This window comes from Echeneis naucrates, chromosome 7 (assembly GCF_900963305.1).
Source record: "Echeneis naucrates chromosome 7, fEcheNa1.1, whole genome shotgun sequence".
NCBI classification, from domain to species: domain Eukaryota; kingdom Metazoa; phylum Chordata; class Actinopteri; order Carangiformes; family Echeneidae; genus Echeneis; species Echeneis naucrates.
In genome coordinates this window covers 172656-186834 of record NC_042517.1, presented here as the reverse complement: position 1 = coordinate 186834, position 14179 = coordinate 172656, and the positions used below count along the sequence as shown (strand labels likewise).

The 14179-nt window shown below is 45.5% G+C and overlaps 1 protein-coding gene across 3 annotated transcripts; it reads left to right on the top strand.

The window, feature by feature from the left end:
* Window positions 1-157: 157 nt before the first annotated feature.
* elk1 (ETS transcription factor ELK1) lies at window positions 158-13691 on the top strand. 3 transcript variants are annotated; one of them, XR_003840909.1, is made up of 12 exons: window positions 1072-1202; window positions 3358-3566; window positions 3685-3870; window positions 3961-4134; window positions 4274-4411; window positions 4484-4924; window positions 5005-5152; window positions 6510-6658; window positions 6743-6826; window positions 6913-7014; window positions 10794-11630; window positions 11823-13691. XR_003840909.1 is itself a non-coding variant. In XM_029505880.1 (11 exons), exons 1-11 carry the CDS (start codon window positions 1069-1071, stop codon window positions 10890-10892), a joined length of 1755 nt encoding a protein of 584 aa, XP_029361740.1. In that variant the 5' UTR covers window positions 158-1068; the 3' UTR covers window positions 10893-13691. The 3 variants fall into 3 exon arrangements, 2 of the variants coding, with proteins under 2 accessions (XP_029361740.1, XP_029361739.1); XM_029505880.1 differs by having other exon boundaries at window positions 158-1093; window positions 10794-13691; XM_029505879.1 differs by having other exon boundaries at window positions 10794-13691.
* Window positions 13692-14179: the final 488 nt, after the last annotated feature.

The window sequence follows — 14179 nt, the reverse complement described above, 5'->3', positions numbered from 1 at the left end:
CCACAAAGTCTACAAACAGGAACCGGATTTCTCAGAATGATACGTGTTTTTGGGTTGTTGAGTAAATTTTTTACTTTACACTGAAATACTAAAGCGGATAAACTTGCTCAGCAGACCTTTATGTTGAAACTCCTCGCCGGAAATGTGAGCACGTTGGCGGCCGATGACGGAGGTCCAAACAGGAAGCAGGCAGGAAACACCTGAGTGATGAAGTTAGCTCCTGCGGGCGGACGCTCCATCTTCCTCCCCGACGACACGCCGCCAGGCGGGATTTATAAACGGCTCCGACTCGGTGTCTGGGTCTGTGGCTCCGGTCCGCAGGACCAGCTCTGTCCGGGGCGGCCGGGAGCAGTGGGCTGTCACAGCAGCGGGCTAGCCTAAAAGAAGCTAAGCTAAACTAAAATAAGCTAGGCTAGACCAGACGCGGAGCGGACCGGACTAACGGTTTCAGCCCGGCGGAAACCTGAACTTGGAGAAACTAAGCGAACAGCCGGCGGCCGCTCCGGAGTCCTCTGGGACTTTCAGAATAACACAAATAAGGCACCAGAGGACAACGTGCTTCTGGGTGGGATCGGCCCCGAGGTAGCTTTCATCTGTAACGGAGATATAGCCGACAGAAAAGGCTCCATTTCAACCTCACCAGTGGACCGGACCGACGCTGGAAGCTGCAGCCGCCTGTTGCTCCGTGTGAACCGCAGCCAGAGGCCGGAGCAGCGGCCCTGAACTGCCGCTTTAACGGACAGTGCTGCCTGGACTGAGGTTCTTCTTTGGTGCGTTGAGCTCTCCGTGTGTTTCTGGAGACGAGCTAACTTTTAACATCGTGTCGGTGTTAGCATGGAGCCTGGTGGCAGCAGCTCGGTGTGGTTACATAACCACATCAGGTCAACAGAGAAGCTGCTGAACATTTCGTCCTCCGCCTCTGTCAGCCTTTGATAGCTGTACCTGTTCCGACGACACAAACGCACGCAGACCCACAACAACAACAATAACAATAACAACAGCATGGAGCAGGAGTGAGCCCGCAGGGAGACAGGAGGCTGGAAAACAACACGGAACATTTGGCTGAGGATGGAGGCGAACCCGCTGATCAACGGTGAGAAGGAGCTGCTGCATGCTGTTTACATGCTGCTGGAGTGTGTTTGTGTGTGTTGCAGCAGTACGTTTTCTGTGCAATTTGGAGGGAAGTAGCAGCTTTGCAACAGGTACGTGGAAGCTCTGGAGGCCTGCAGGTCTGATATTCAGGGAGGTATTGTCTTGATGTTGGATCCTGGTCTGGAGGAGCGTGCAGAGCTCTGTAGTATATTCAGTTCTGTGAACACTGAGACTGAAATTTACAGTCATGACTGAAACATGGTCCACTCAGAATGGTGATCCTGGATCCGGGTCTGGTGACCAAACATGCTGCAGAAGAAATTCACACAGTGCGAGAAAATGAAATCCATCACACCAGCTTTGTTTATTGTTGCAGAAATAAAAGAATATTAATGATGTGATTGATCTTTCTCAATCAGGAGGCATCGACAGCGTCTCTGATGCTGAACCGTGTTTAGGACTGAACCTGGTTTAGGACTCAGACTTTGAATAATGTCAGTGCCCTGCTGTATTACAGAAATGATGTTGACTGTTGTCACGGAGACCATTTTAGTGATGCAATATTGTGGCATTGTCATGGCAACACTGACGCACAGTGATACATCAAGCAGCGATTGTGAGATGTGACCGACTGACAGGTCCAGAATCAGAACCAGGACACCATGAGGATTGGTCTCCACACAAACCACACAGCTGTGGTCTGTCTGCATGGGGGAGCAGCTCAGGTTGAGGACTCTTGGAAGCTGCTTAATCTTAGTAATAATGCCATTCTGAAAGTCTACGTTGTCCTGGATGAGGATCTGTCCTTAGTTGGCCTTTCATCACAGGGCCTGTAGACAGATGTTGATGCTTAGCATTAACCCACTGTGACATCACCCTCCGGTTTGAAGCCGCCACTTTTTTTGTTTATCAGCCAACTTGTTTGTTTTAAAGACAAGATGAAAGTCAGATTGTATTCTATGGGAAATTGTACCTCCTCCTTCCTGATTTATCAGCTAAGTAAACATTTTCCTGATGAATTTATGGTCTCAGTCTCTAGTTTACAGTCTTCAATTTTGATGTTCAATTTTTAAAATGATGCTCCATTTAGAGGGAAACAGACCAGGAAGGAGGGGAGGAGTTAGGGGGCGGGGCTACTGTGTGATTGCGGGTTTATGATTCCTTTGTTATAAAATCAAGATCAGGGTTAGGTTCACCCCAAGATCAAGTCCACATTTCAATGAAATGAGAAGACTCCAGGAGGTTGTGTGCATTTGTTTTTATCTTTAATATGTAGATGTATGGATGTTTAAATATAAATTAACAACATTTTAATATAATAATTCTGTTTGTAGCTGTGGGTGTACTGGTCTGCTCCTTATATGATGGGAGCATGAGTGGGGGCCCCGCCCTAACCCAGAAGTGGAATCGGAACCTGTCCTGGTTTTACTGTCTGAGCTGCATCCTGGTCTGATCATCAGCTCAGGGACACTTTGTCCTTGGTTACTATTGATGAAAGGTCTCTCACCATGGCAATGGTTTCCAAGGATTTTGATAGGTTAGTTGTATAACAGCAGCCAATGGTGATGAGGTTCATCTGCATGACTGAAACTGATTAGGGTGGACATGAGGAGTCCTATGTGAGATTTACAGGTTAGCAGGTTAGCATCCCCCTCCCCAAATACAGGATCTTGGAGTCTGGTCTGTCTGTGTGTTTGTGAACATGTCTGGTCATTAAAGTGCTCCATCACATCATCTGATTCAACAATCGAGTCAGTGAATCGAACTTCCAATATTTTCAACTTTGTTCTGTTAACTAATAAAATAGAATACAGTAATGAAGGGCAGCTTGGCAGCATAGTGCCTAGCTTTGTTGCCCCACAACAAGAAGGTTGTGTTCGATTCCTGGCCTGGGGCCTTTCTATGACTCCAAATTATCCATAGGTTTGAGTGGTTGTTGGTCTCTGTGATGGACTGGACCCCTGTCTAGGGTGACCTTGCCCAGAGTGAGCTGGGATTGGCTCCAGAACCCCCTGTGGCCCGGAAACAGATCAGAGGAGAAGATGAATGATGAAGACAGTAATGAGGGACACGAGTCAAAATGGGGCTGGATCAGAAACCGCCCCAAGGACAATCATATTGTGACACTACATGATGTCAGATGTCAGTTTGTAGCTGATGCCTCTGATAGGTTGATAATTGCTCAGCTTGTGTTTTTCCTAGATCTGATTTATTGACTTGGTTTCAATGGAAACTGACTGTGCCTTCATTGCTCTGCCCCCTCAGCCATGGACCCATCCATCACACTGTGGCAGTTCCTGCTCCACTTGTTGGAGGACCAGCGGCAGCGTCACCTGATCTCCTGGACAGGTGAGGACGGAGAGTTCAAGCTGCTAGATGCCGAGGAAGTGGCTCGACTCTGGGGGCTTCGCAAAAACAAACACAATATGAACTATGACAAACTGAGCCGGGCCCTCCGATACTACTACGACAAGGTGATACACAACAACAGACACTATGACAGACCTGTAGTAACCTGTAGTTCCCCATGGTTACCTGTAGTTTGCAGTCAGGTGTTTTCTGGAGATCTAATCTTTTGTCATCTTCTCTCAGAACATCATCAAGAAGGTGAGCGGTCAGAAGTTTGTCTACAGGTTTGTGAGTCAGCCGGACACCTCTCTGTCCGAGGGGATTCGTAATGGAGATGAGGGCCAGAGGAGAGACAACATCGACTCCAACAGCCAGTCAAAAGGCCTTGGGAGTGCGGCCTCAACCTGTCCATCAAAAAGCTTATCCCAGGTACACTCGAACTCCCTTTGTCAGTTCAGAAGGATATGGACACAGATCATTTTAACTGATTGATTGATTGATTGATGTCTTGATCCTCAGCGGTCATCACCCAGCAACCCTCAGAAAAACTCCAGAAATGACTACATGAAGTCTGGCCTTTACTCCACCTTCACCATCCAATCGCTGCAGTCTTCACCCAACCCACGGCCAATCAAAACAGAGCTTCTACTGCAACAAGACCCCACCTCCAAGGTTGAGCGCACTGTCAGAGAGGTGAGATGAGTGAACCAGTCAGAGGAGAGGATCAGATCTCTTCTCTGATTGGCAGCTGACAACTTTTGCATAACTTTCTATGGATATCAACCCAAAATAAAAGACGATCGCACCTGCTGTGTGCTCTCCTCCTGTTCAGGTCTGTGTCCTATCAGAGTCCAAGTCTCCGTCAGTAGGTGGAGCCATTGACCCTGCCCTCCAGGTGCTTGTCACTCAGCCGTCCCCCTGTCCGACTCCAGCTCTCAGTCCTCAGATACCGGCCAAAAGCCAATCACAGGTCAGTTTCAGGCTCCCCGTTCCCCTCAGCTTCTGGAGGAACTGACTGACATTGTCTCTGTTTCTTTTCCAGAATCCTCCTGCTCCCCCTCTGAGTGACCCCCCCCAAATTTATCTCACTGGTGCTGGTGATTCGCCCCCCCTCCTTCCTCTGGGTCCTGTGGGGGGGGGGGTGAGTCCTATCCCTACCCCTCATGTGCCAATGGGACTCCAGGGGCAACAGCAAGACGACTGTGGTGGAGTCACCAACCCAACCAGCTTCCCACCTCAGCCCCACCCGGCTACTCACCCTCCTAACCCATCACCTGTCTTTGTCATCATCAACCCTCCTCCCCTGCAGCAGCAGCCGCAGCAGGTTTCCATGACGACCATTCCTCCACCCATAGCTCCGCCTCCCTCTGTTCCTGCCCCCCCCCACCTCCCTCCCCCGCCCATCGTCATCAAAGAGGAGAACCTGCCATCGGAGGAGGAGCTGCTGGAGATGGTCTCTTTGGAAGAGAAGCAGGTGGACCAGGTGAAAGATCTGGATCCTGGTTCTGCTGTGTCCTGGTTCTGGTCTGAATACTAAGGGTTTGTCTCTGCTCCTCTTTTCAGCTTCCTCAGCTGATCTGTGGTTCAGGAGGACCAGAACCCCCACTCACCATTGTGGAGAGTCCGTCCCCTCCTTGCATGGAGCTGACCATGCAAGGAGGTCAGCAGGGGGCGGGGGTGGCGACAGAGGAGGACAAGAACATACTAAGAGGTATCTTATCCAGATCCATTTATTGATCTCATAATGATGAATCAGATGGATCAGTTATCACTCTATACTGAACCATTACCCCTCTCTCTCTCTCTCTCTCATTGCATTTTGGGAGTTTGCGTTTGTGGAGTGTTTGGAGCTGCTGAGTGAGTTGTGGATGTGTTGAACTTGAGGAAGATGGTGATCATCCTGTCAATCAGACAAAGGAAAAAGGATTTTTATTCATCGAAGTCTTTAGGGAGTTGAGCTAAGTTTTGAAGGCAACAGACAGCTAAGAAAAAAATCCTGCCTGTGCAGGTTGACAAAAATGATGAAGAAATAGGTGATGATGACTGCTAATCACAGTTTGAAACTTTTCTTCTCAAGATGGCAAATGGGCACTTTCACTGTAGGTGATGAAATATAATTATAACATGATGTTAGACATTACTGTGTTTATTTCTATTTGGGCGGGTGGTGTTTTGTCATGACATTGATAAATCCTCTGCGTTTCGGAATACAATGGAAAAACTGTATACTAGTGAATTTCTCTATGATTAGCTTTTTCTTGGGGGGGGGGGGGGGGTTGTATACATACATGGAGGAAATGAATGTGTTTAACTTTTTTAAATAGATGTTTGTAGTCATTAACAGTCAAGTACAATGAGAAACAAGGACTTTTTCCTTTTCCACAAACAAAAACAACCACTTACTCCACCACCCCCCACAGTCCTACACATTCTTGTCCAGTATTGTCTTTAACTAGCCCAACCCAACTAACCCAAACAGAATCAAATTTGCGGGTGTCCCCCTCAGATTATATTTAATTTTCTCCAGATCTAGGTACAGCATGAGGTCCTTAAGCCACAGGAAAGCTTTGCGGGCAAATGGTGACTTCCGTTCCAACAAAATTCTTCTATATACTAATAAGGATGCAAAGGCAATACTATCCATGAAATTCATCCTAATTGTTTGAGGGTCTGATAATAGACCAAAAACGGCCAATTCTTTACAAGGCCTTAACTTCTGCAAGATGTTTAAAATTAGCTGTCCAGTAATGTTGTAGATGTGGACAGGACCAAAACTTGTGTGTTATGTTTGCTGGTGTCATTTGACATCTATTGCATGTATCTGTGATAATGGAATACATTTTGGAGAGTTTGGAATTGGTAAAATAAATACGGTGGACAACCTTAAATTGTACCAAATTAAGCCTGGAGCAAGATGTATTGTTACTTATTCGAGTTAATGCATCTCAGGCACTATCATGTATCACTCTGCCAAGTTCTTTTCATCTTTCATCTTTTCTGCTTTAACTTTTTATTTTGGACTAGTAAAGGTTTGGTGAAAGGTCAAAGGTGTCTTTGTCTCTTGTCAGAGTCCTGTGACCCCCCAGTCTCCTCCCCACCAGCAGTGACGCCCCCTGTGACATCCTCCATTGATGTTGCCCCTCCCAAACCAAAGAAGCCAAGGGGCCTTGAGCTACCATCATCTCCCTCCCTCCCCCCCGGCCTGTCACTGGATAAGGTCTGAGCATCTGTCATTAATGATGGTTTGACCATGTTCGCAGGTGAAGCTTCTGACATCACTTCCTTTTTGGTTCCCCTGCAGGTGAATGCAGCTGTGAACAGCTTACTGGCTCCTGGATCTGTGACCAACACCCTGACCCCGACAGTCATCACCTCCCATGCTCTGGTAAAGTGTGCTTGCGTGCGTGCTTGCGTGCGTGCGTGCGTGCGTGCGTTTGTTGTGATGAGCTGTCTGTTCTGTCTGCCACCCAGACTCCGGTGCTGCTGACTCCCAGTCCTCTTCCCTCCACCATCCACTTCTGGAGCACACTCAGTCCCATTGCTCCGCGTTCCCCGGCCAAACTCTCCTTCCAGGTAATAGACCGTATTGCTGCAGAGAGCTGTGATGCTCAGTGTGTGTTTGTTGTGTTACTTGATAGAACTAATACACTAGTTTCTCAATGTCGATTTTCCATACAAAGTTTTGATTTCTAAAAATGGCTCCAAGTCTCCCCATCAGAATCAGCTCATCCTCATCTGATCCTGTCTGATCAGTTCAGACTCTGTTCTCTGGAATCAGAAAACCAAAACTAACTACAAACACACTCTGAATGTTTCCTTCTTTTCCACAGAAAAGTTCCTCTCATGTGTTTGAGTCACTCTAGAGCTGATCTGAAGTGTCTGTCTTTATCTGATCAGCAGTTCTGCTCATTAATGATGAAAAATCAGCTCTTTATTCTGCCAACATAATAAACTCAGAAACATTCAGGACTGATCCAGAGACTCTGATTGGCTGTGACATCACCCACTGGAGCCAATAGGAGCATCTGATGTAGAGACGTGACTCTAGACGTCACTATCAAAGATGGAGGATGAGAATGGACGGATAAACACAGAAATCAGACAGACAGAGTCAGAGAGTCAGACTGATCCAGATCAGTCAGTTTCAGATTGAACAGATCTATGGAGACAGAACAGTCTCATAATGCATGAATTCTGGATGAATGAAATGAAGCTTTTCACAAATGCACATGCTTTGTTTCGTAGTTGTATTTCGGACTTAAATCGTTGTCAACTGTTGTCAACATGGCAACAATAAACAACACGTTTTGCAAAGGTGGCATTTAACATCCGGTCACAGAGTTTATGTTCATTCATTTAGAGAAAACACAAGAAACTTGTGCGACAAAAGAAAATGGACCAGACTCAGTGATTACCTTCCTAGCAACAAACTTTCGCCCTGCTCTATGTGCCCTACAGATAATATCCAACTAGGCCAGTGAGTGGTGATAGCTATCATGTCTTTGGGGTCATCAGGTGGGATGCTCCTTTCGTTGGTGTTTCGTCTAGTTAGGCCCACGACACCTCCAGAAGGCTAGACCGTGAACACTGGCGTCCCAGAGTCATCCAGCCATCACTGCTCCTCACACAAAGACAACTATCTCAAACAGCACCACTGTCAACTACTCTGACTTCTCACCAACTGCACCTGTGAAAGCCAGATTTCTTCCTCTGCTTCTCCCTAGAGTCTGTCTATCTTAAGAGCTCCCCCTGCTGGGCCCCCAGCTACTATTACTTCTTCTAATCCACACCCACTGACTGGATCTTACTGCCTCATCAGACCATTTCCTTCACTATTTTCCTCACCCTCTGTCCCCGTCCTCCTAACTCCCTCAACAAAGCAACAACAGATCTGGCTACAAACCCTCGACAACCTACTTCCACTGGACAAATCCTAACCTTCTATTCTCGCTGCTCAGCATCCTTACCTAGATCTGCATACCTGAGCTTTTTCCTTTCATATGCTTCTTCAACTGAATCCTCCCACGGCACAGTCAGCTCTATGAAATATACTTTCTTTCTACTCCTAGACCACAAAATTATATCAGGCCTTAGCTTTGTGCAGGCTATTTCCTGGGGAATAACAAGTTTTCCTCCTAAATCTACCTGCATCTCCCATTCACTGGCATCCTCTAAGCTGCCTTGCTTCCTTATTATCTTATTAACTTTCCCTCCTTCCTGAACAAACTGCATTGCAACGCTCTTTGTCTTAGACCCTCCTTAAATTGCCTGCCTCCTTGTATCTTCAATGCCTGCAGATAAGCTGTTTAAAATCTGGTTATGAAGCCACGTATATCGGCCTTGTGAGAGACTAACCTTACTTCATTACTACAACATTTAACTCGACTCAGCGGGGTGCTTCAACTGATTTACTGATCAATCAAAAACATACATTTGATTGACAACTATACCAGCCAATTGGTTGACCTGTGACGTCAGATCAATCTCAAAATTCAACATACAGGTACCATAAATGCACATTCAGCAATTTGTATACGCTGTAAATGTTTTATATTACAGGTGTTTCTCAAAATTATATTTGTGAAGTCTGAAATAAAACTACAAAACAAAGCATGTGCATTCATGCAAAGCTCTGTGAGAGTTCATTCATTATGAGACTGTTCTGACTCCATACAGATCAGCTGATTCTGCAGTTTAAGGAGGAAACAGGAAGATTCATCAGAGAGCGGCTGATGCCTTCCTTAAGAGAAAGACTTGGTTTCAGGCCCATGCTGTTGTCTTACATTGAAGGTTTTATATTCTCAGAATTCTGAGTATTCACAGGAAAGTCTAGGTAGCAAAATCTCAAAGAATATGACAGATCAATATCTTTCTGTTGGTTTATTTTTCTGATAAACAGCCGTGTGAAGGAAACTGAGGCTCTGGTTCATGGAGCAGCAGCAGCTGCTGCCTCGAGGGGGGGCCTCTGAGTCTGCTCTATGAAGGCTGATTGGTGGGGTTAGATACAAACAGACACAGGAAGAAAATCAGCTTCACTGGCTGCAGAGTGTTAAACACATGAACTGGTGACATTTCACATTTGGAGCCAAAGAGACAAACTGACAGCAAAACAGAAAAACTGATGAAAATAAATGAAATTTAATTCGTTATATAATAAATCTGATCAAGAATCTTGATCTTAAAAAAGAAAATAAAAAATCAAATAACACATCCTTTCGCTGAACTCAGAATGAAATCACATCAGATGAAGTCCTGTCAAGATTTTTAATGATTAGTCCACACACACACACACACACACACACACACACACTGAGTACCTGGTCCAAGTCTCACACAGAGCTGGTTTCTCTGCAAGGTTCTGGACCAGGTTTTTCTCCATCTGTTGCCTAATTAAGCATTAAAGGACCTGTTCTGTTGCATCACAAACACTCAGACCATGTGGTCCTTCAGACTCCAGGTCTGTGCCCGGTGGTCTGGGCCCTGATTGCAGTATAAACCTGCTTCTTGTGGTTTTGTGTTTTGGCTCTTTGGCGCCGTCTTGTGGAGCAGTTGGAAATGACAAATTTTCTTTATTAATTTTATTAGGGAACAACAGTGTTTTAATTTTCTCATATATATTAATATATTGATTGAGCTACTGACCTGGGAGCAGCTGATACAATCATTTGAGAAATGAGCCAGTGTGTTAATTTGTCAAGTGCACACAATCAGAAACTAAAGTCTCCAGTAAACATAAGACAGAAACAAATGAACAAATGAAGGTGTCTCGATTTCTTGTCAACTACAAAACTAATGAAAGGATGTTAATGGGGAGTCTTTAAGACAAGCCCTTCGGCTGTGTTGGTTTACATTTTTATTGTGTGTTTTCTTCATGTAACAGTGTTGAGGGGAAAAAATTCATTGGACGGAGAATTTTTTTACATGCACATGAAAAGAAACAGTTTGATTTGATCAGTGTGTGTTAGGTCTGTAAACCTGGACTGTCTCTAAATCTGGACCCAGTCTCTGGTCTGAAGAACTTTAAATCTTTATTCTATTCAATGACTGTCATGGGGTGACTCCGCTGGCTGTAGTCAGAAGTGATATTGTATTGAAGTCTATGGGAAAATGTCCCTCCTCCTCAGTAAACGTTTTCCTGGTCAGTTTATGGTCTCAGTGTGAAATACAACATAATGTTCATTTTTTAAATGATGATCCATTTAGAGGGAAAGGGGAGGCGTTAGGGGCGGGGCGGCAGAAGTGATGGTTTTGGGCTTTTACACTGTGTGAAATAAACTACTAATAATCTTTACTTACACTTTTGAAGAAACATTTCAACATTTATCTAATTTAATCTCTGTTTCCTTCTGTAGTTTCCCACGAATGGCAGTAACCAGATCCACATCCCGGCCCTGAGTGTCGACGGTCTCTCCACCCCTGTGGTGCTGTCCCCTGGCCCCCAGAAACCCTGAGCTCCTTGCCCACTGAACACGTCTCCTCAATGGGCTCAGAACTTACCTAATGGTCCCTGGGGACCCTTGGGGATCGGGCGGGAAGGAACTGGACCCGAATTGACTCTGAAACCAGCAACCATACAGCGTACAAGCAAAATGAGGGATCTGATGGTTCTTGGAGGCCTTTCACTAGTCAGGAACGTTTAGCCTCTGGACTCCTGATTATTGAAATAACGGCTCCTCCGTCAGTCCTCTTCATCAAGAGCATAGTGCTGAGTTTGAGCAGCGTTTGGTTTCTTGCTCATTTGATGTCTGGATTGAATCCATAGATCCAGTTCAGGTTTTTGTGGCACGTCCTGTTGAGTTTGTCTGGACAGACAGGAAAGACCTTTATTTTGAGTCTAACTGAAAACCACCGGCTCCTCGCTTCCATTCATGAGGTCACACCTGAATCCAAACGCAGCACTTGCTTGCCTATTTATTCCAATTTCCTCCTATCAGCGGCACTTAATCACCTGTTGTCATGACGACTGTCCCTAGACTGGACATATGTTTGAGTTCGACACTCCAACCTTTCTCACCTCAACTTTCTGAGCTGATTGGAGGTTTATTCTTTTCTCTCATTGGCTGCTTCTTAGGGCACCGCCTTCCCTCATTTATGCATGGCTTGTTATTGGACAGGACTCCTCAACATCACTTTGAACTGACCGATCAGAGAGCAGGCAGGATGATGGAACTGAGCTGTATTTTCAGACAGTGAGTTGTCGTCCTGTGACTCCACAGGTTTATTGGTGACACAGTCACATTCTTGTGGCTTTAAACTGTTGATCGACGTGTTTGATTGGTCTGTTTTCATTCCAGTGTTCGATGGGTGAATGTTTGTAGTCCTGAAGCCTTTTATCTGCAGCCATGTTGTCACAAGCCAGGTTTTTGCTTCTCTTTCGTCAGACAGTGAGCAGGAGACGGGCCAGATGACAACTCGGGCTCATTATCACCTGGCCAAATGAATTCCCCCACCTGCAAAGCTCCTCCCCTTCTTCCTCTGTCATGGCAAGGTCGCTTGTGGCAACATCAACATCTGCAGTTAGTTTTTTTTTTTTTTTTTACTGAAGCATCCAAAGTGAGGACATTTGTTTCCTCTGCCAAGACTGTTGTTGTACTCGTTGTTTGTGATGCTAGCTGAGCTCTGCTGTTGCCATGGTAATCTGACCTGACTGTTGATGACCCTGCAGGTCTCTGTTGTCGCTAAAGTTTCTTGTGATGATGCTGTTAACATGTTTCTGTGCTTCTGTGCGTGACAGCAAGAGACACACACACACACACACACACACACACACACAAAATCAGGAGCTGAATGAGGCTGATGTCTCTTTCTCAGTAGGTGGTCTGGGGGTTCTGAACCAACAGCTCCATCAGGTCAGGTGGTTCTCCTGTGGTGATGTCACGTCTGGTTTCTCACCTGCAGGAAGCTTCCGGCTGAAACTGTTCAATCAGCTGATCAATGATCAGTATTAACAAACATGACCCCAATCTTTGACCTGAAGTGTCTCTGCTGATCCGAGTCCAGATCCACCCAGAGCCAGATTTGGCTTTTTGTATAAAGGAAGCTCCACCTCGGCTCTTGGTGCTGCGATTTCAGCCTCAGTGGTGACTTCAACGCAGCACTAAGCCATCATTTACTGTTCATACCTTTGCAGCACAATTGTATTTTTGTACCAGTGACCAGGTTGGTCCTGAACCTGGACTCGAATCACGAAAAGAAGCCATGGACCTGAAGAACGTCTCTCACCAGCAGAACACGGAAGAATGTTTATATATTCAGGAGGAACACAGATGCATTCTGGGTAACATCCCAGCTTTTTAAAACAGCTGCCACTGGAGGCGCTGCTTCTGAAGTAAACAAAAAAGATGCCGCTGTGACATTTTTATCATCTCTGGTTGAACCTGATCCGGTGATCAGGACGATCAGTTCTGATCAATACACAATATAATCAATCTGTAGTTAATGTTTGCAGTCATTTGTAAAGTTAAGGATGAATTAATGTTTACAGACTCATCATATTGATTTATTGGGATTCTTTCATTATTTATTGAGAAGAAAATGTTTCCCATCAGATCAATAATCAGCTCAGTGAAAACCGCCACTGTTGCCACGGAGACGACCCCTGAATTGATCCCCTATTGTAAAGTGAGCTGGTGAATCCAGTTTTCACAGCAGTGCACTTTGGGAGTTGTAGTTGTCATCTGGAGTTGCTCAATGACACCTCAGGACACAGCTGACCAGAAGTATGTGGACACCAGTTCAGACTGACCTCATACTTTTGTCCATGCTGTCTCTAAATGTGTGTGGACTGTTTCTGTGTCCCAGTGCGGGACCACGTCCTTTAAGGGACCTGGTCTATGAAGACCTGTGTCGCTGAGACCGCAGAGTGGACAGCTATCCCATGAGTCTGTGCCACAGGATGACAGTGATGTCTCCTCTGTACATAGGTGTAACCTAAATCTATAGAAACCTGGACAAGGACTTCATGTGCTATTGTGGTCCCGCCCCTCCTCACCTGTGATAGGTTGGGGAATTTATTGATGTAAAGGGGCGGGCCCTGCTTTTATTTTTCTGAGACAGAGCGTTATGTGTCCATGTTATTTACTGGAAAACTAAAGGAAGCTATTTTTATGGACAATTAGTTTCTGTTGGTGTAAATGTTCAATAGATGATGTTTTTTCTACGAACACACACTCACACACACATACACACACACACACACTGTCTCGCTCTCTCTGCAAGGATGATAATAAAACTATTTTGTTGTGAATAGACTACTCTGTCTGTCTGAGTTTCATACTGATGAACAAGGAAGAAATGTCATCCTCACACTGGGATCAGGTCCATGATCGGGGGCTTGAGCTGGTTAAATCAGGTTGTCTCTGAGTGGGTAGTTCAGGGCCTGTGGGAAAAAGAAGAACAACAGATCCATGTTACTAAACCTAACCCAGAACAGGTTTATTGTGATGGTGATGTCACTGTCCACGAGCCCCTCCCACTGTGGAACACACACACACGCTGATGGAATTAATGTTTGAGACTTAATCCAAACTAAAATGGATTTTAGAGGCAACAGGATTGTGTTTTCTCTCTCTCTCTCTCTCTCTCTCTCTCTCACTCACACACACACACACTCTTAATGATTATTATGTTCCTGAAAACAACAGAACTACATCTCTGTTTATTCTGAGTGTGTGTGGGTGATGAGGAAGATGACACCATAAGTCTTCCTCATCGTGGTCATCCTCAGTGATATCAGACC